The 21,465-nt window shown below is 40.3% G+C and overlaps 2 protein-coding genes across 4 annotated transcripts in view; both read left to right on the top strand.

The window, feature by feature from the left end:
- The window catches only part of pag1 (phosphoprotein membrane anchor with glycosphingolipid microdomains 1), a 70,955-nt gene extending 57,076 nt beyond the window's left edge, over positions 1-13,879 (top strand). For both annotated transcript variants that reach the window (XM_054745175.2, XM_054745176.2), the window contains 7 exons: positions 417-624; positions 2,224-2,281; positions 3,639-3,735; positions 6,592-6,761; positions 6,850-7,275; positions 13,081-13,140; positions 13,358-13,879. In XM_054745175.2, coding sequence (XP_054601150.2) covers positions 461-624; positions 2,224-2,281; positions 3,639-3,735; positions 6,592-6,761; positions 6,850-7,275; positions 13,081-13,140; positions 13,358-13,699 — 1,317 coding nt within the window. In that variant the 5' untranslated portion in view covers positions 417-460 and the 3' untranslated portion in view covers positions 13,700-13,879. The remainder of the gene's footprint in view (positions 1-416; positions 625-2,223; positions 2,282-3,638; positions 3,736-6,591; positions 6,762-6,849; positions 7,276-13,080; positions 13,141-13,357) is intronic.
- A 6,116-nt stretch (positions 13,880-19,995) lies between these two features.
- The window catches only part of znf704 (zinc finger protein 704), a 67,529-nt gene continuing 66,059 nt past the window's right edge, over positions 19,996-21,465 (top strand). For both annotated transcript variants that reach the window (XM_070547383.1, XM_070547382.1), the window contains exon 1: positions 19,996-20,472. In XM_070547383.1, coding sequence (XP_070403484.1) covers positions 20,212-20,472 — 261 coding nt within the window. In that variant the 5' untranslated portion in view covers positions 19,996-20,211. The remainder of the gene's footprint in view (positions 20,473-21,465) is intronic.

Below are 21,465 nucleotides of genomic sequence, written 5' to 3'. Positions count from 1 at the left end.
TTTAAACAGCATATGAAGTCAGCTTTTACATTGAAAGAGTAGAAGTAACATGGCTGTGTTCCATTTCTACAGATGTGAGTTTTGTTTGTGCAAAAGCAGAACACCACCCTAAATGGAATGCGGCCTCCTTTAACGCACCTGTGCTTTTTCTGCTATTTCTCATCAGATTGTCTGCTGTGGACCAGGATTTAGAGCCTGTCTGACATGTTTGACTTTTATGACATCATCATAACATCATAAACACACTTTCCTTTACTTATTTAGTGGTTTGCATGACTTCCATCATTTCAAAGGAAACCATCAGAACAATTTTGGTGTTGAATTTAAAACGAGAAAGTCTTGTCTCAGTGATGTTACCCAGAGTTCCTTTGGAAAAAGGATCTGAAAATCACTGAAGGTTTGTGTTTTGTCCTCAGCTGCTACCTGTCCGATGTCCTCTCCCCACACTGTGTGATGTGTCATGGCTCCGGTGTTGAGTGGAGATTGGTGGTCGGGGACGGCGGACACTAATGGCGGCGTGTTGTGGCTGGGGAGTGAGCAGCTGGTGTCTGTTGTCTCCCTCGGCGTTCTCACCGGTTTGCTGCTGGCATCCATGCTGCTGCTGCTGTGTGCCAGCTGCAAGGGGTGAGCTTCACACACACACACACACACACACACACACACACACACACACACACACACACACAAGCACAGATTTGTGTATTAAATAGCTGCACATTATTGTTCCGATAACTACAAACAATGTTTCCCATGAAAATAAAAAGATGAGGGCTACTTTAACATGAAAATATTTACAAATAAAATATTAATATCAAAGATTATCTAAAGTATTAAAATGCAAAATAATAATCATTATTAAATGAAAAATATTTATTAAATATGAAAACTTTTATGAAATATAAAAAAACGTTTAAATGCTGTTTTGTGACTAACAGAATAAGACATTTACACAAAGAAATATGTTTAAAATCATGTAAATTCAATGTTAAAAATTACAAGTTCATGGATAAAGTTAAACAAAATTTAAAAACCACACCAAATTTAAATCAAAGGTTCTAAAATCTAAATGAATATAAAATAAAATTACAATATTCCAAAGAACAGATTAGATTTACTTCACTTAAGTTACCAAAAATATATATAATATAAAAAATATATAAATAAAAGATTAATTAAATATGAAATCAAAATACGTTGTTATAAAATTTCAAATACAATTTTATGTATAACTTAAATGTATTATTTACATCAAATAGAAGATTAAATATTTAAATATTTCAGATTTTTTTAAAGATTAATTGTATAAAGTATAAACAAATGACATTAATTATATCAAATAATACATAATATGAAGAAAGAATTAAAATCAAGATTACAAAAACTGCAGTAACATGTTAATGCAACCATTTCCAAATACGAAACAACGAAAAGTCTTTTTTCCATTTTTGTTTGTCTTGCTGCTCATGCACGTTTGTACATAACATTTTTAAACATAAGTTAGATTCTTTAGCAGTTTTTCTATTTACTCCTTAAACTAAACCAATATGTTGTTTTTTGTATTGCATCTAAAGGATTTATAACAATACATGTCCTACATGCTTTCAAACCGTTTTTAACATTCTCAGGTAATCATTGAGCGTTTTTGTGCTTAACCTGATTAAAAGTTTACTTTTAACATACAGCAGGTACCTTTAATTTAAACCCTTTTGACTCCCTTAAAAGAGAAATATGTTTGTGTATATTTTTCCAGACACCCAAGCATTAAATTATATAAAAAATAACAAAATATTATGAAATTTATGCAGCTTGAATACCACTCTCCAAATCTTTCATCTGTCACTGTAAATGTGAATTTTTTGTTTGTTTTTATTATGAAATTAATAAAAGAAATACTAAGGGTGGAACTTAATTAAAAAATGAATATAATTAATCAGAGGCTTTGTTATAATTAATCTAGATTAATCGCATTTTAATCGTTCAAGAAAATTTGTCCCCATATTGTTTTCTAATTAACTAATCATTAATAATGCACAATTAACCCCTAAAAAAGACTCTTTTAGTGTGAAATACACCCTGAAACCAAAAGTGTGAGTAGCGAGTTACTCTGGATGGTATCGGATTAAATCACCTCCTGAAGGACAAAGCCGTGTCCACGTTAGAAACTACACAGATTAATTTCTGTGTGATCACCCATTTCTCATTGATCTTAATTCTCTCTTTTAGGGAGAAGAAAGCAGCAAATGGACACCCGGGTGGAGACCAGCTGAACCTCGTGAACGGAGTGAGTCGTGGGTCACAGAAACGTGTGTTTAATATGATCTGATCGTCGTGGCTGGTATCCAGTCAGGCGAGTCTAAAGAAAAGAATAATCTGTGTTTATGGAGTTGACCTCGGCCCTCTCTGCTCATAACGACGAGCCATAAACGAACACGGCGTCCTTCTGAACACAATGTCAGGGCAAAGGCAGCCATTACCCACCGCCATAATATTGACGCTCCAGTGACCAGACGGAGAGTTGTGTAGTCTCTTATCTTTCCAACTCTGTGAGGTTTTTCTTATTTGATTGATATCTTTACTGTAACCTTGTGCTTCTGCGTAATTTGCTGCCTCGCCGAGTTGTTGCAGGAGGTGCCCATTTGTATGACAGACCATGTCACCGTCTGACAGGGTAAATGGGGGTCTTTGTCTCCGAGCGAGAGCAGATCCATCCAGGAACTGTCCCCCACTCATCAGTCATTTTTAAAAACACTTATTTCTGGCTTTGCGTAAAATAAAAGTGACATTTTAATGCAGTTTGAAATCAGGATGGTGTTAAACCATCTAGTTATGTTTATGAGGACTTTAGGTTGTAATGAGGACATATTTTCCAAGTCCACTCCATCATATTAGTTGTTTTAGATTAATCAAGAGGAAATATTGTCAGAAAATGTTGTTTTTTCACCTTTAAATCAAACAGTAAGATGTTAAAAGGAAATAAAACAGGAAAAATGACATCATTGACATTAGTGCCTATAAAAATAATGACCACTAGGTGGAGATGGAGAGCAGCATAAAAACCCTGATCTCTCACTCTGAAAACAACAGACCCTAAACAAAGGAAACCTCTGGATTTATCCTGATATGATGTTCCCTCAGTATCTGAACTTCATAACTAGATGATGCTGATGAGTCAGGGCTCAGAACACACTGGAATAGTTGCTCTTATTTTCTTTGCTCACCATGTTGATTTCATCTCATTTTGCTCCCTATAGGCAGATTTAGTGCTTGCATAATTTTTGTTTGCCTTAAATTCAATTTGTTTTTAGTATTTTATAGAGAAAAAGTGCAAAACGGAAACGTAACCCTCTACTTTGATTATTCTGCTAGCTTTGATTGGACATTCCTCTGGTTTTTTACTTGATTTTATCAATTATTTTCATGTTTTATTTAAAAAAAAAGTTCTGAACATCCATTTCATGCTCATAGCATTGCTTAGCTATCTGCACTGTTCAATAAATTGGTGAGGAAACATGGATGATGGAGCCTAAAGAAACCTGAAACCTTTCCGCAGACGTATTGGTGGGTGTGAAAGTCACCCAGATTGATTTCTGTGCAGCTCAGAGGTGAGCGAGACAAACAACTGGTCCTTTGTTGTGCAGGTGTCTGAGAGGGAGACCATCAGCCAATCAGCAGACAGTCCAGTGACGGACGCGGCCCTCAGCTGCTCCTACAACGGTCCTCTAACCAGCGGTACAAGTGAGCAGAGACTTTTGCATCTCTTTGTTGTCCACGTGTTAGCAAGATGCTGCTGGCTTCTCTTAATCAACTCACACAATGGAGACATTTGCACCACAGCTGTTGTTCTTGAATCATGTTTGCTTTTGTTTTTGATTCTTCGTATGCTGTTGTTTTCTCACTGGTACATTCAGTACTGTGCAATGCTTCCAACGATTCTGGCATTTTTGGAGAGTTTGGAGGATATCTCCATCTATAGTTTTTCTGAAGTTTTGATTAAAAAATAGAGAAAAATAAAGAATTCAAAATAATTCAGATCTAAAAAAAATGGAACCTCTGCAGGAGGATGCATTTTTGTTTAAATCAAGATTCCAGCTTATGTGTCAATTTGTGTTTTTCTTTGATATTTTTCATGGAGTCCACTGAAGAAATAAAAAAAAAGAGCAAAATTTGTATCTTCTGATAAAGATTAAGGAGCCTTGCAATGTCAGAGTGAATTAGCTTTAATGAACATTAAGTCAGAATTTCAGTGGAAAATAATCACACAGTCTAATGTCTCAGTCGTGTTGGAAGGGTGCATTGAAACATCTTTCCTTCTCAGTCGGCTGGGGGGGTTGTCAGCTTCTCTCCTTCCCAAAAGGGAGAAGTGGGATGTAGTCACTGTTAACAATCTGTCCCACCTCCGTACTTCCTGGTTCTAGAGCCAATCATATTTGAGCCCGTGGAATTTCCAAGTCTGCACCGGGATTTGTAATTAAACACTGGTTGGCAAAGAGCAGCAGTGTTGTGAGGAAAATGGAAGCCTGTAAACGGGAGCAACCCAGTTCTTCCTTGTACTTTATCTACTTACCAAGAACTCCATATTCCAGTAGAATAGCACTACAAGCACTAATATGAGTTATTCACATTATCAACGTAATGTGAATAACTCATCTTAACTCGTCATCTAGAACCTTCTGGTGCTGATCCAAAAATGGCAAGAGCCACGAAACTCACAGAGCAGGAGTGAGAAAGTCATCTGTTTGTTTTGATACATGGGCTGCAGTACCCAGATTTGACCACAGGATGTCACTCTTACTTCATGCACCTTTAAAGGTTGACAATGGAACACGGACTATGGTGAACTCTGGTGTTCAGAGATGGTATTGTAACAACAGGGCTAATTTTCCAGCCGCTGGGATGTTTGTGATAATATACAATATGTAAAGGATGGGTCGTTTACATCTTACTTATGAACCATAAAATGTGAGATTCCATAGAAATATGAAATATCAGTCTGATGGATCTTTGAATATTTTAACCAGAAGATTGGAACTTTTTATTGCAGGGATTAAGTGACACTTTGTATTAACTCCAAGGAAAGAGAGAGAGTCAGGTTTAAAATAGTTGAGAAATTTATTTCTACACAATTTAAACAAGACTAACTTTAACACTCTGTGTACTGATGGAACTAAGGTGGAATGAGACGTGATGAATGACGATGGTGTGTGTGTGTGGAATGTTATTCAGAACCAGCGGATCCGGAGAAGCATTTAGTTCTGAGTGGGAGTGAATGTTTCGCTCTAAGCTACAGTTGGAGATTTATAACACACATGAAACGCCATCTGTCGGTCTACGTACCCAGGGGAAGCCTCCGTTAGATCCTGAATGTCGAGGTTCTCGTGGAACCTCCTTGGAACCGAAGCCCGTAGAAAAGCTGCGGTGCCGACCAAACTAGTCTTGGAATGCTTCCAGGTCACGACAGGTTATCACTGGCGTCTCCAAGACCCTGAAAGCGTCGTAAGGTTCAGCTTTTATTCTGAAGGAACCGTTGCGGTCACTTGTAACTTGCAACAGATTTTATCCAGCTTGTTTGAGGTTCTTTTGGCTGAAGAGGAAGTCCGGATGGCCGTCCGAGACTTCTCTAGAACGCTTGAACTAAAGAAAAGGTGGCGTGGGATAGTTTTTATAATTGTCACATTTTGGTTTACTGGCGAATCAGAATTTGACATGCAAAAGAGGGTTTATACAAACACCACAGATAACCTCGCCTCGCACCAGAAACGAAGGTTCTGATTGGATCAGACTAAAGGAAATGTGTCGTGTGGCTTTAGCATTACGTGTCATCAGTGTCTAGTGCAAATGTCCAAGATTGTAATAACTTGTAAAATACTACTGATCACAGGATTATATCAAGTAATAGCATTGTCATTTCACAGATTGATTGAACATTGGGCTCACATTATTATTGGTAATAACAAAGTTGTTGATTATGTGTTTATCACGAGAGTTCTTCGTCTTCGCTGTAACAAAGGTGAAGCAGTTCAGATGAGCTGAGTGCATGAAAGACCTTGGCCACTATCTCATGTGGATTAGCCTGTCAGAGACTTTATGTCTCTGCTCGAGCAGACGCAGCAGATCATGACCTTTAGGTCAAAAACAGGACATTCATGACGCTACAATATTATACTATGTATTTAACATTAGAACATCTTCTGAGATCAGAATCAGCTGCTTGTCTTGTCAAGTCTGCCATTTTACACAGTCCCAGTCTCGCCTTGCTGAGCGGACTTTTTAGTGCAAAGGTGCCCTCTGGTGGCTGGTAGATGTAAACATAAACACAGCCCGACAGAATAAAAATGTTACTTTTTATCTTTAGCTTTAAAAGAAGAAACTGTACGATCATTCTGCAAACCGCTGGATGCCCCATGGAGGTATTACTATTATAAAAAATATAGCTTTTTATTAAAATGTTCCATATTCTAACTTTAACAACCAAAAAAAAACTACCAAATTAATCTTAAAATGAACTAAAAATGCTGCAAGCGTCTAAACAAACTAAGGTCAACTAAATTGACCCTGCATGAACAGAAAAACTTTAACCATATTTTTCTTCAGTCCTCTCGGACACACAGGACACCAGCCCCCAGCTGTCTTTGGAGAGGCTCTCCAGCCACTCAGAGCTCAGATCTTCTAAGTGTCACCAGGACCGCGAGCTTCCCAGCATCCCTCCCAGCACTGCACTTACCGGGGACCGACCCCCGGCCATGGAGGACAGCACTTATGAGGTCAGAGTCTAAAGCACTCACAACCTGGAAGATCAGGAAGTCATTTTAACTGGTTTCAACAACCGCAACTGTTTTTTCTGACATCCAGATGGTGAAGGACATTGCGGCGGCGTCTCGTGATGTCAGCGTGGAGGACTCTCTGTATGAGACTGTCAAGGAGCTGAAAGAAGGCCCTGCGCAGCCTTACCTCTCCAACGGTACCGCCCAGCCGAGCCCCGGCGGCCCTCCTGCTTCACCTCAGCCTCCCGTCCTCCAAAACGGTAAACTCAGCCCCGTCCCCTCCAAGCGGGCGCCGCTGTCAGCAGGGGCGGAGTACGCCTCTGTCAACCTGAGCAAGAAGAGCCGCCACAGCGTTGACATGGAGGCCAAACGACGGTCCAATAGCATCCCCCCACGCAGGCCTCAGGAGGACCCACAGGAGGACGCGCCCCCTCCAGTACCAGAGAAGGTTCTGGATGAAAATGACAACCAGCCGGTGGTGACCAACAGGCTTTCTGGGGTGCACAACGGAGAGGTGAGAAACGAGCACTACCTGTCGCCCATCTGCAGATAAAAACCTACAAAAGTGAACTTTTGAAAGAGAACCCAGGTAGCGGGTTTGAGAAAAAAAGATGAAGGAGAATAAAGAAATCTGCTTGCTGACATCTCAGGGCGTCTTTAGGACGAGAGGCGCAGCAAGAGGAGAAATCCGGAGGTGTAGGAGGGAGCGGGAGGGGAGAGGAATGAAAATGTGAGCGCAGCAGGAGAAGGTAATAGATGAAATAGAGATAGTGATGGTGAGATGTCAGATCAAAAGTAAAAGGACCAGAAGGCATCGGGTAGAAAGAGTCAGGAGTCGGTGCTTAGAGATGCTCAGATAGAAGAAGAAACCTGGCGGCAGACAGAGATGTCCTCGGTGGATGAGAGGGATGGAGTGGTGATGGGAGTGGAGAAGGGGTGAAAGAGGATGATGAGGTGAAGAGGTGGAGGGAGAGGAACAAGATGGAGTTTCTCCAAAACGTCAGATAAAATATCACAGTCGTTTACAACATCACATATCCGTTAGCACTCGCCTCTCCTGGAAGAGCGGGAATCACCATAGCAACCAGCGAAGCCCCTTTGTCTTTGGAAGTTTGCTCCAAATTCCGTATGAAGTCAAACCGGCTATTTTTTTTCCCAAAGTGTTTCATCTTTGATGCAACTGGTGGATTAGTGTTGATCACATCTACCATCATACCATTTATGGGGTTGTGTTTTTATCATTTTGAGGATGCATTCGTGGAAATTTGTACCTTTTTTTTTAAAAGTTCCCACAGACGATCACACGTGTGTTCTTATATTAGTGCAAACGGGAAAGAAGAAGCAAAAATCTGCTTTAAATAACAGAAATATCTCATATTTGCCTAATAAAATGATCAAATATACCAGTTTTCCTCTGACATTAGCATTTCTGATGATCTTTTCTTTGATTATAGATTAATATCAGTGGATTAGACTAAACTCTGCCTCAGTGAGCTTTGTTCCTGCTGTGTGGGTACAGCACGTTCCCACGCTGCAACTCTTTCTTCATCCAGAGTTGGCGTTATTGTAGCCAACAGAAATATCCCAGCCTTCACATCCTAAGCCGCTCCCTGCCTTGCTTGTATTTTACGATGGTGACATTTCTCGATTCTTTTGTCTCCGCTGCTGCAGCCGGTTTGTTAATCGCTGCTCTTTTGTTCTCCTGACCTCTTTTCTCATCCTCTTACCTGAGATGAAGCCCGATCTGGCGAGTTCCATTTCATCTCCAAACTCCAAATACACTAAGAAATGCTGTGAAAGGCAGCCGCCCACGTGCATATCACACACACACATACACACACACACACACATAAATACTTGGTTCAACAAGACAAATTGCAGTCAACTCCTGGTCATCCATGAAACATTCTCAGTTGACCCTAAATCAGCCCCTGAGGTGTTTATGTAGCAGAATAAACATGTGTGTGTGTGTGGTGTGTGTGTGTGTGTGTCTAGCTGGCCACCGTCACTTTGTCAGTAAAGCTGCGCTTCATGATGGATGATACTAGCCGAACGCACTCTTTGTTTACAGGAACCCAGATCATCTGTGCAAACACCGAGGCATCTGTATGTAAATGACTGTAGCTGCTCTCTCTCTCACACACACAGACACACACACGCACACACCAGGTTTAATAATCACCACACACACGAGCTCGCGCACATGTTCAGCAGCCTCTTTGTGTCATTCTAGTCTCTCCGTGAAGCCGAACGGTTATTGAACTGTCATAAACAGCGGCAGCGGAGCGTGTTTGCAGCCGTTCGACGCCCGCGGGGCTTTTTAACGTGAGGTGCAGGAAATGAGTTTGACCCAGCAGCTGGGTTATACCTCAGGGATGCGGTCCAGGTAAACAGCAATATTCAACACATCGGCTCTGTTAAGGACCCGTCGCTAAAAACAGTCATCCACAAGAATTTAGATGTTTAGTTTTATGCTGTGGATTGATTGTGCATGCAGACTGAATTATAATCGTCTCCACAACTGACCCCCATCTGAGTGGCTTTAATCAGCTTACTGTACACTCCTGTATAGGTATTAAACTGTTCCATGTGCATCAACATAATCTTCTCTTTCATACACACACGCAAGCACATTTTATTGTTGGACAATAAGTTCTCAGGTGTGAAGTAAACACGTGCAATTAATGAAAATTAGAATATTTGTTAGCACTAAATAATAAAAACTAAGTAATTGACATCAAATTATTATTTGTTATTAATTTCTTTTGCAAACCTCATATTTTCTCATGCCCCCTGAATGGCAACACTTCTACTCTATTTAAAACGTATCGTAAAAAAAGATGTCAGAACAAGAGCAAAACACACTGGCTGCATATGACTCATTATAAATACACCATTCTTTTTTTTTATTGACGACCCCATGAGCTCTGAGTTGCAGCATCTAGTAATACTTCCATACAGCTTTATTTACAAGCATTGATACTGTTGAAAAGGTACTAGGCATCCAAAGCTGTTCTCTGCTTTTATAGCAGCGCTGTCTGTCCATATTCACTTAAATCCATCCATCCATTTTCTGAACCCGCTTTGTCCATGTGGGGTCTCGGGGGGGTGGGGGGCTGGTGCCTACCTCCAGCAGCCAACGGGCAATCAGGTGGGGTACACCCTGGACAGAGAGCCAGTCCATCGCAGGGCAACACAGGACAGACAATCACACACACACTCACACCTAAGGACAATTTAGACAGACCAATTAACCTAACAGTCATGTTTTTGGACTGTGGGAGGAAGCCGGAGTACCCGGAGAGAACCCATGCATGCACAGGGAGAACATGCAAACTCCATGCAGAAAGATCTCAGGCCAGGAAGCGAACCCGGGACCTTCTTACTGCAAGGCAACAGCTCTAACCACTGCGTCACTGCGCAGCCCCCACTTAAAAAATAACTAAGTTTAATTATCTGTCGATACGTGTTTTCAACTAATGTCTGAATGTCACAAAAATATTTATTTCTTATCTTAAAAATGGAATTCATTGAAAAAACTTTTTAAAATGATTATTTCTTATTCTAATCTGTCTCTCTGTGTTTTTCATGCAGGCTGAACATGAAAAAAGTCTCCTACACCTAACTACTGCATTAGCATCTGATAGAAAATAGATGGTGAAATGCTAGGATTTGAAAAATGTGACAGATCTATGTCACACTGTCACTTAACATTCATGAACTCACCCATTTTGAGTCATGAAGGGCAGCAGAAGCTAACAGCTAGCATTAGCTATTGCAAAATATGGAAAACCTCTTCTAGGCTTGCGTTATTTGTGGAGATAAGACATCCATGTTGCAAGTTAGTGGTAGAGACGCATTGCTGTTATCCAGTCCGAGGATAGATGTCCAAATATCAGGAAATAAGACTTCAAAACCTGCTGTCTGAAGCGCAGCTGTGATGTGGTTAACTTCAGTTCTGGTAATGGTGCACCAGTATATTGTGTTCCCTCGAGAGCAACTTAAAAGGCATTTATTCCTACTGGAGACCACTACAAATGTATTGGTTAAATACGTCACCCACACCTTTAAATAGTTTATTTTGTTCAAAGCATTTTATGGTAGATGATGTATTGTAATGTGATAAAGTAATTGTGGTTTTCCACGGCTAAACAGCTTGACTCTGCTACCTGTTGATGTAAATCAGTGCCTATAGTCTTCATAAAAGGTTTACTCTTCATCATATTTATACTAAGGTAGAATAACATTTAACAAGTTTCCCGCTTCTTCTCCCTGCTGGTTGAAAGCGTAATAACAACTGCTTTAAACAACCTTGCAGCATGCTAGCTGTTACTAGCACTAACAATAAGCTAATGCTAACACAAGCCAACTGATACTAAATAAGCCACAAAGTAAAAATATCCATATAATGGATGCACAAATAGTATTGCTTAATTCAGCAGCAACAAAGCCAGGTGACAATCAGTCCGGGATTTTGTATCTTGCTTAGCTACCGTGGAAATGTTTGCTCTGGTTTTAGCTTTTTGCTTTGCCTCCAAAGACATTATTCTTTTACATTTACTTCCAGGCTCTGCCATGAGGCCCACAAAAGAAGCTAACTTTTTCTTATTATTACTGAACTTTATATTGATGGTCGGCAATATGTAAAAGCTAACTGCTAGCCTTTTATTATAGCTATTAGCACAGTATATAACAGGTAGAGATCAACGCCGACCCGAACCACAAAAGTTGTTAAGTGCAGTTTCTGGTCAGCAGAGGGCTACAGAGTGCTGTCCAATGTTAGTTTGCTAACATGTCTGGCTCATGAATCACTGAAACCAGTTTGAAAGCAAAAGCTTAAAGTGTTAGAAACTCTTTAGTGTTGCTTTAGTACCAAAGAAACCCATGTTTGCAGACTTGTATGTAAAATAAAGCTTTAATGCCCAGATTCAACTAATCCAATAAAAAATAGTAAAGGATAAAGTTATAAATCCACTTCAGTTTGTTTTAAGTCTGGAGAACAAAGTGTGTTTCTCTTACTTGATGGACTAACATTAAGAGGCTGTGTCCTTGTTCGGTACAGTTATTCCTAAGAGGCCAATCCGTCTAATTGGTAGACTAATTAAAGCAAAGTGACAGGGTGAATCTGCTGTGTTGTTGAGTATGTGTTGGATCCATAAAAGTAATCATGTCTCCAAACACACGTTGTCCATAAAGTAGACGTATTGATTTTCTCGCTTGTGGAAAATACCACATGTGGAGAGTTTGATGGATGATCTTTATGCACAGGTGTTTGTACAGAAATGCGTCCCGCTGTGGACTAAAATGGAATTTCTGTCCTTGTGTCCACATTCCTCCTCTATCCACGCGATGTAAATGACTTAGCAAACGCCAGTGATGGTGTTGAGGTTTGTGTTTGATTTTTGGAGCGTTTTTGTGTTGCTGTCAATTAAGTTTTGTTGATTAATGGCTTCCTCATCAATCATAAGGCGAAGTGGACTGTCTGTGCAGGACAAAGCATCCCGCTCTCCCTCACTCTATTGAATTCCGCTCGATGAGTTTTTTAATAAATGGGTGGTTACATAGAACATTAGTTTCAAACGTATCGCAGCAAATCCACAACGTGTTTCTCTTCCACCGCTGGGAATACAGCCCAGAATTCCACCATTGATCGTATGATGAGAACTCCTTTGCATTCAGAGAGATTCTTCATCGATGCATACGTTTTTGAGGACAAGTCGATAGTTTGATAGCATGTTTTATTAATATGTTTCAATAGGAGCTTCAACTCTAACTTAATAGCGTTCCTTCAGAGTAGTTTGGGACATCTCACTACTCGAGTATTAAAACTCACTACTTCAACCTAGCTTATATAACATAATTATGACCATCACTTACATCTGCATTGTTTAAAAATGGAATTTACAATATCAACTTCCATACTATTGAGGTTCTTTTTTAAAACGTTTTTCTAATTTTTATTCACTCTGTGTCTTATTGATTTTTAGCTGTTAGCTTTTGGGAATTTTGTTGTATTTCCTTTTTATCTTTTATCTGTGTTCGACATGTTTGTATACCGCTGGTTTGATTAACTAATATCTTTAGTGTACAGCGCCTTGTTTGGTTGTAATGCCTCGTGAATGCGCTTTATAAATAAAATTGGATTGGATTGGATCTTTGTTGTAATGCTTCTGTATTACATTCTGCTATTTTTAACCAGTTTAAGGAACTTTGCAGTTATTTAGTCTTGTGTTTCGCCTTCGTGTTTTCGTTATGGCATATTTTGAGGACAATAATGAGTTGCTTTAAACTTTTAACTCTTTTCTTTTTGTTTCAACAGCTACACTCCCTGTTGTCTGCTGCACCAGATTTGGACAACCACTTTCGGTCGAATATCGAAGTAAGTGTGTCATTACTTAGAGTCTAGACTACCTTTTCCAGTCCTTAAGAGTGACCCTTTTCCATCTGAATGCTAATTCGAAGGCTGCATATCCTTAGAAATGTATTTGAAAATTGAGACCTTGCATGGTCTGTTGGCTCTTGGGGTATGTGTCACAAAATAATGTTAGAAAAAAGTTAATATGATTGTTTCCACGTGTCTTTTTTCCATCTTTTAGTCGGAAGTGTACTCCACAGTAAAGACAAACTGTAACAATGCAGCAAACGATGAAGACAAGGAGCATGACTACAGTAGCATCGCCGAGCTCAAAGGTCTAGTCCCGACTTCTTCCTCCAGTGACCTCTACGCCACGGTCCGAGACATCTACTCCCATCCCGATGAGCCCCTGCCCGGCGAAGACACTTCAGATCCTTGCTACGAATCCATCCGCATACCAAAGACTAGTAGCTCGGACGACGATCAAAGGGTGGAAGCAGAGGGAACAGACGCCGCCAAGGGAGAGCCTGACTATGAAAGCGTGGGAGAGTTGGGTCTCCGGCAGGACATATCCCGTCTTTGAGTTTTTTTCCCCACCTAATAATTTCAATTTTAGACATTTTTCTCATTCAGATATCACTGTGTTGGTGCGCGACTTGGGGGAAGAAAAAAAATGTTTTAACTTCCATCGTAGCGAGTGCACACCTTTATTACAGCTTGGGTACGGTTTATCATACCTGATCACCTTTAATTTATCAACTGTGTGAACGTTGTTGGTACTGGTAGGTCTTAAAAACACTCCGGTGTGGAACAAAAGAAGTATAACACATATTCAGCTCTGTAAATGCCAGATGAAGGGTGTCTCAGTTCCTCTTTAAAAACAAACAAAAAGGTATCAAGAATGCAGTGCCGTACGTTCATGTGAAATTTATGCACTTACTGTTTTATGTGAAGGTAACGCTACATATGCCCTCGCTGCAGTAGCTAGTCTTTCTGGCTTCTAGTTGACTGTGCCATGTTTTATTGAGGTGTCAGATGGTGTATTTCTGGGCTGTTCATTGTTCATTCATGTTCCTGTGAAAGATCGTTGGCACGAAAATAGAAAAAAATACCAATTTGTGCCCTTTGTTCAAAAGTTTATGACATCAGGCCGAACTATAGACTTCATTACTGGCTCAACGTAAAACAAAACAAAAGGATTTTCACAAAAGGGTTTTAGGTGTTTTACCATCTGTGGAAACATTTTTTGTAAAAAAGTATGCTGTATTTATTTGAAAAGAATTTATTATTGTGAAATGTTATTGAATATGTCTGTTAGACAGAAGTAAATAGGATTTTCTAGAGGTTCGTCGCATTTCTGTGAAGATACAAAGTGAGTTGTGAGGCCAGTTTGGTACGCGTTTTTGTTACTGTTAAAAGATTTATTGTTTTAAAAGACTTCTCAAAGAAATCACAATACTTATCATATGTGGAAATGACACTGATATGACTTTACTCTTTTGTTATCTTGTTGAGTCTTTTCTTGGTACAAGACGTAGTAATAAGGTAGATTTGAGTCAGATTAATTACTGTAATGGTACATAATTAGTTGGCTTTATTTAGAACATCACCGTTAAGTAGCATTTATGCAAAATTTTTGCATATAATGCATTTTAGCAAGGGTAAAAACAAATAATGTTTGTACTTTGTATTGACGACATACCAGCTAAGGTATTAAGTTGAAGCACTGATTTAACCAGCTTTTTCTTTTTTCGTCCAAAGTATTCTATAAAAACACTGGTGACTGTTGGATTTTTTGTAATGAGACTTTTTCTTGAAAAATTAATCGTAACCCAAAGTGTTAATCAATCAGATTGATGGTACTTTCATTTTGGTACTTGCATTTTAAGGAAAGCGTGGTACTTTTATCTGTAAAACCTAAATAATGTCAGAGTCTTGCTGAATGATATTTAATTTTAACCGAATGTGATCCATGTATTTTAGTTGTTGTTGCCACTTTGCTTTTAAAGATAAATTCTCAGCTTTTATGAAAGAAATACAATCTCACCAAATATGGTTTTTTAGACATTGAATTTTTATTATGTGAAATTATGTATTTGAATAATTTAAACTTGCAGAAACTGCACTTTGTTTTGTGGAATGTGTAAGTGCTCTACAGGGGGGAGGTCCTTACCTGCTTTACGGCTGTTAGCTGCTATGCTAGTAGTTAGCTTTTTCAGTTCGATGATCATTAGTAAAAAGCGCAAGAAGAAAACATAGTTTGCTTTTCCTGTTGCCATCATGGTGGAGCCTGGATTTAAATTTAAGAGAGTAATGTGTTTGGAGACTAAGAAAATAGCTAAAACTAGAATGACCATCGGCATGGCCTTCATTAGTTTGAGGGAGCTAAAGGAGGCTACAAAATCACTGACTAATGACCTGGCTTTGTTGCTGCTGAATTTGTAATATGGTTGCTCAACAGATTGGATCTTTTTACTTTGTGGTTTATTTTAGTATTAGTTGGTTCATGTAGCGCTAGCTACAGCGGGCTGCTGCAAGGTTACACCAGCAAAACTTGTATCTGTAATAATTCACCTGGAGAATTTCAGCTCCAAATTTTCAACATCAGCTAACATTCAGTGGCAGAATTTCAGCTCCAGAAATTCAACGAGGTTGATCTCCCGTCGACCCAAGCCAAAACAATTGTCACTCAATCTAGTCGATGCCTCACTGGTGTCATGTGATCAGAGAATCACGACTTGATTGGCTAAAAGCCACTCGACATAATCAAGCGACAATCATTTTGGCTTTGGTCGTAAGGAGGTCACTTCAGTTGGTGGACTTTTGCGGCTGAATTTCTGAGGTTGAATTTTGTCTGTTAAATTTGTGATTTAGAATTTCTGCTAATGAAATTTTTACATTTAAATTCTAGTTTTGAACTTTTGAGGAGGAAATCCTGCAGTTGAATTTTAAGTTAAAAATTTCAAAAACATTTTCACAGAATAAAAAAATCTAAGTCATCAGTTCAATGTCTAATGAAGTCATTTTGGTGAGACTGTATTTCTTTTATAAGCTTACCACATCAAAACAAGATTACTTAAAGAGCAAGTCACCCCTATCAGAGTATTACTCCACTCTCAACATTTCTAAATTCTTTTTTATATTTTTTACATTTTTGTTTTTGTGAAGCCCCTCGTGATTTTTATCTTGAGAGGCGCTATAGAAATGATATTTTCTTCTTCTTCCCCTTCACTCTCACTTCCTGTTTGAAAAATGCAACAAATGCTGTTGCCTAGCAGCCCGAGAGGGCGAAGCCGCTAACAAATACACACTCAGGCTCACAACGACATTGTGACATCATATGGTACCAGCTAACGTTCTAGGGTACCTCTTAGCCAATAGCGATGGCAGATTTGAATTCAAATGCAGTGCAGAGTTTTTACCTGACAACGGCACAACACTGACAGTTTTAGGCAGAAAATTTAAATTTTAACTAAAATGCACTAAAGTGCAAAACTATTGACTACACGTGTCTGCAGCACGATTAGACACACATTTACATAGTTTATCAGGAAAAAAATGTTGATTTGGGGGTGACTTGCTCTTTAACATTGTTTCCTGTTTCAGATGATGTTTTACTACACATATTGGGAATTGGTTTGTTGATTTAGGCAAACATGGCTCCTCCTGCCTGGTAATCGATTCATAAATCATAGTTATTTGAAACGCTTCATTTCCCCAGCACTCCTACAGTGAAAGAGGATTTTGTAATGTGATCTGCTCCTGCTATTTCACATTCGAAGATGAGTAACTGAAGCTCTTGAAGAAATGTGCTTATTTCTGCAAATAGGTCATTGTGTTATTTGCACTTTCCTCTCAGAGAAGCGTAAACATTTGCAAGTATTGTTCCCATGAAGTGAAGTGGTTACATATCTACATATCGGGCTGTTGGCAGTCATATTTAATAATGCTCTCTGAATGCTGTGAAGGATCTTTGAGGTGACACCAAACGGGGTGTTTTAGTGCCAAATCTAATCAGGACAACACACGGATACTGACGGTAGACACTTACCTTACGCTCTCTCGCCTTCTGTGTCAGCCATTTAAAGTCAAACACATTCCCCTTCAGGGAGTGTAGTTCAGCCTCTCCTTCAGCTCCACCCCCCACACCCCTGCCTCCCCTCTCCACCCCCAAACAGCCAGCAGACAACTCTGTTGACACCCACCCGCCTTCGATCAAAGGGCAGAGCCTGTTTTGGCAGTTATGGGCACATCTGTTGCTTTGCTTTGTCTGGTCTTTATTCTCTGCATGTATATATTTTATCATATGAATTATTCTATTAAAATATAAATACGGTAAGAAAGAAAGTTGTGGTTTTATTCTCTTGAGTGCTGTATTGTAGAAAGATTACATACGATTTTCTCCCACAGAGAACATTGTTACAATTTTTTTTCATTATTTGATGCATTTTCTCATATTTTGACTGGATATTATAATTATTGCTTTTCTGCCAGATTTGATTCATGAAGTATTATAAACAGTTTAGTTTAATAAAAACAAGTACAGATAGCAGTTTGAGCAACAGTTGCAATCCATGCATTACAGGGGTCACCCAAGGGTCACTAGAATAAATAAATATTTAAACGCGCAGGTCTCCCTGGTGGTGATAAAGGAGAAAATCCAAAAACAAACTTAACACACACACAATCAAAAATCATATTAATTTAGATTTACACAACTAGCTTCAAAATTGGCATCCCGGATAAGCCCCCATTATTATATCATGGCTAGTCCAAATAGGGCTTGTGATTGTGACGTCATCACCGACGCGTCCGCCCTGTTGGAGGCATGTGAGTCCTTACTTGTTGCTTGTTACTACTGTAAACAGCGCGCTCAGTCTCGTTCTTGTGGCTTAAATCAATCTATTATTCAGTTGTTCGGTTTAATTACACAACTCTAGTAAATCGTTGCTGTGTTGTGGGGATGACACATGTGATCGCCAGGGGAATAAAGGTGGAAAACAAGCTAACTTTTCACCGTTTTCCTGCTTGGAGGCAAAACCACGGAGATTACGTATCTAGCTTAACAAAGTGTCGTCGGCTCACTTGGATCGCAGCTATGGGGCGACCAAACATCACCATCTGGAGTATTTTCGTTCTGGTACACAGATAGTGTACGTTTTTAATGCATTGTTTCTTTCCTTCAACTGCGAAATGCACACTCACACATACACACACAGAGGCTACACTCACATACCGGTAAGCTAATGCAGGCACTCTGATGCACAACACAACTTCTCCTGCAACACTTCTGTGAGATGACAATTTTGATTGTTTTACTAGAAAAAACGGCAAAAACATTTACATCCACTCACAACACAAACAAGAAAGCTGAAAATGTCCGTTATGCAGAACTGCGGCGGCAACAATATCATCAGTGCTCCGGTCTTGGGTCTTTCACGTGGATCAAAACCATTTATAACTCTGATTTTGTCCACATACTGATCCCCAACGTCTTTATTTAACCTATACCTGTATATTCCGCATCCTTTTTTAAATTTTATAATGTTGTTTAACACTTTCTTTCATCCAAATCCACTTCTTCGCTGCAGCAGTACTGTTTGTTTCACGGTGCGTTTACACTTGTCAGCCTTGCACAACATGGCCACGCACATCCCAGAATGCAATGCGTACTCACGTGTGATCACGAGCCCTGTACTAAAACGGTGCTTTAATTTATAACCCTAATGTGTATTTTAAAGGCTTGAATCATCCTAAACATTATTGTCCATGCAATAATACCTTCTTATGTTTGTTTTTAATTGTTCCAGATGGAGAATTGGGCCAGTTGAAGGTGAATGTTAACTCTGGAGTGGTATTTTGCTTGTTGTTCAATTACAGCTCAGGTTAAGTAATTGAAACAAGATTTGGTAAGCTACATTTAGGTCTTGACCAAATTTCACTTTCAGATGCCATACTTGGGTCTTTTAACTGCCAGAACATATGATGTAACTTATGATATAAATCCTGTCTGAAATGGTCTCAATTTACATTAAAAACTTTAAAAGAAATTAAAAAAATGTATAGTTTGTCATAGTCATGAACGCAGACTTGTGTAGTTCATTTTGCTTTTGCAACCAGATCATAGTATTTTGGTGGTCTTGTGGCACTTGGAAAGTAGGTTATGTGGATGTTTAACTGGGTTAAAGTACAAAGCTTGTCTGTCTGGTGGAAATTTTCCTTTCTGTAGCCCAACTTCCCCCCTTTTTCCGTCTTTCAAATGCCCTCCCTTCTCGTTTCCGATCCATCCTTGCGTCATTGTTTTGAATGGAGAACCCTCCACTGTTGCATTTCCCTCCTTCGCAGGAAAAAAGGGGTGCGGTGGGGGCTTGTGGAGGCGTGTGCTGCGGCGTCCAATTGCAGCCCGCCTTTGCTGCTGAACCGCACATGTTTACAAGCAGCTATCCGCCGGTAAAGGCCCCCACTCGGTGGAAACAAACGACGGACTGGATGTCGCACGAGACGGAACCGGAGCCGTCTAACGGTTGTGTTTTTTCACCGTTTTTTGAAATATAAACGAAAGTCGCTAGTTGTATAGCCGAGTCAAGTGACATGGCTCGACGTCCTCGCCCTCGTTCGCTCGAATCCGAGACGGTTTTCTTTGAAAGGGGCGCCATTTTGTTTAATCGTGTGTGGACGTCTTTTCGGGTACGGGACGTGGTGATTGGTCCGTGTTTTCCCGCCGCCCCCTCCGCTTGAGGAGAGCAGTGGGGAAAACAAACAGGTCGAACGGACGGAGATTGTTAGCCGGTTGGATGTGGGGCTCGTGTAGCGGTGAATGAATCGGTTTATCGTGTTGTTTTCCGGTGCTAATTCAAAGTTCTTCGGTTCCAACGTGCTTCTGAATTCGGTGCATTCGGGACGCTGAGTGGAGTTTGCGTTCCCTCGAGTATGTGGCCGCTTTCTAACGTTTTGCCAGGGTTGTCGGAGCGTTTACTAGTTCACCCGCTGCGGTTTGGTGCTTTCCTCGACGTTGTTTACCGGTCGTAATTCGACGATTTATTTATAAAATCCACCGGGTCGACTGTTTTGAATACAGGGGCGCACTTTTTGGACATGCATACCAGGCGCCTGGTGAAGCGGTCTGTCCTTGGTAGCCGCGTTTATGCTACGAGTCCGACGGGGGACGGTGCCCCGGTCACGGGGGTGGTCCAGGCTGTCAAGCAGGAAAACAGAGACGTCTCGGCCGCCGGGGTCCGGCGGAGCGTTTACACCGTGCTAATGCAGGACGGGAGCCTGAAGGAGTTCACCGAGGAGGAGCTAGCCGCGGGCTCCAGCCACACTGCAGCCAAAGGACCGCTCAAGCCAAGCCTGAAGGTGTGTGCGTGCGCGCGCGTGTATGCGTGTGTGTGTGTAAGCGTGAAGCAGAGGGCCCCGGCCGGCAGGCTGCGCTTCACTGTTTTTGTTGTGCGGTGTTTTGCGGCATTTAACCGCTTCCTGCACGGAGCGGATTTAATGGTGTCACCGCCGCCGCCGCTGTTGGCAAATTTGACCGGCTGGGTCAGAAAATGCACAAGTCATGGTATAAAAACGTTAATTTGATTGCAAAATTTACAAAATGTTACGCTGTCATTACAAATATGTGGGACAAAGGGCTTGACAGGGCCTGCACAATGTTTATGTGCTTCTAGAGAGGGTGGGTGAATTTGAAGGGAAGCAAACAGGCTCTGACTGCAGCGTTTTGCACGAGCTCGACGTGCAGATTTGCACATAGGCGATTGGTTTCGTGTAACTGTGTGCATCCACATGTACAAATAGTGCATCTTTTAACGCGTGTTTAATTCACACACGCTGCAGCTTGACACATATTTAAATATGGACTTTAACACTACCAGATACTGTTGTTAGTTATAGATCACATGGGTTTCCTGTGCAATCGGAATGGAGATAGTATTTTGAGTAAATATTTATCCATTTTTTAAAAAGCACGCAAACTAAACAGCTGTTGCCTCAAATAAACACCCCAGCCTTTGGATGACCACTGTTTTTGTCGTAGAGCCATAAACATCACAACATTTTGATTTGCTATAATTTACTTCAGTGTTTGTGTTTTTTGAGTGAAGTAACTTGCAAGCTATTTCTGTAACCCAGAAGGAAGCGTGTGGTGAGCGTCCAACCGCAGTTCCTCCAGCAGCAACCCTCAAAATGCACTCCCATGTTTGAAATGCTTGTAAAACCAACATAAACTAGTTAATTGTCATTTTGATGACTTAAATAAATGTCATATCTTGACAAAGGGCTTTGCATATAACTTTGAAAACTCCGGATCCGCTTTTATGTGCTGTTGTTTTTGTATGCAACATGGCACTA

This window comes from Nothobranchius furzeri, chromosome 19 (assembly GCF_043380555.1).
Source record: "Nothobranchius furzeri strain GRZ-AD chromosome 19, NfurGRZ-RIMD1, whole genome shotgun sequence".
Classification (NCBI taxonomy): domain Eukaryota; kingdom Metazoa; phylum Chordata; class Actinopteri; order Cyprinodontiformes; family Nothobranchiidae; genus Nothobranchius; species Nothobranchius furzeri.
This window is presented reverse-complemented; position numbering and strand designations above follow the sequence as displayed.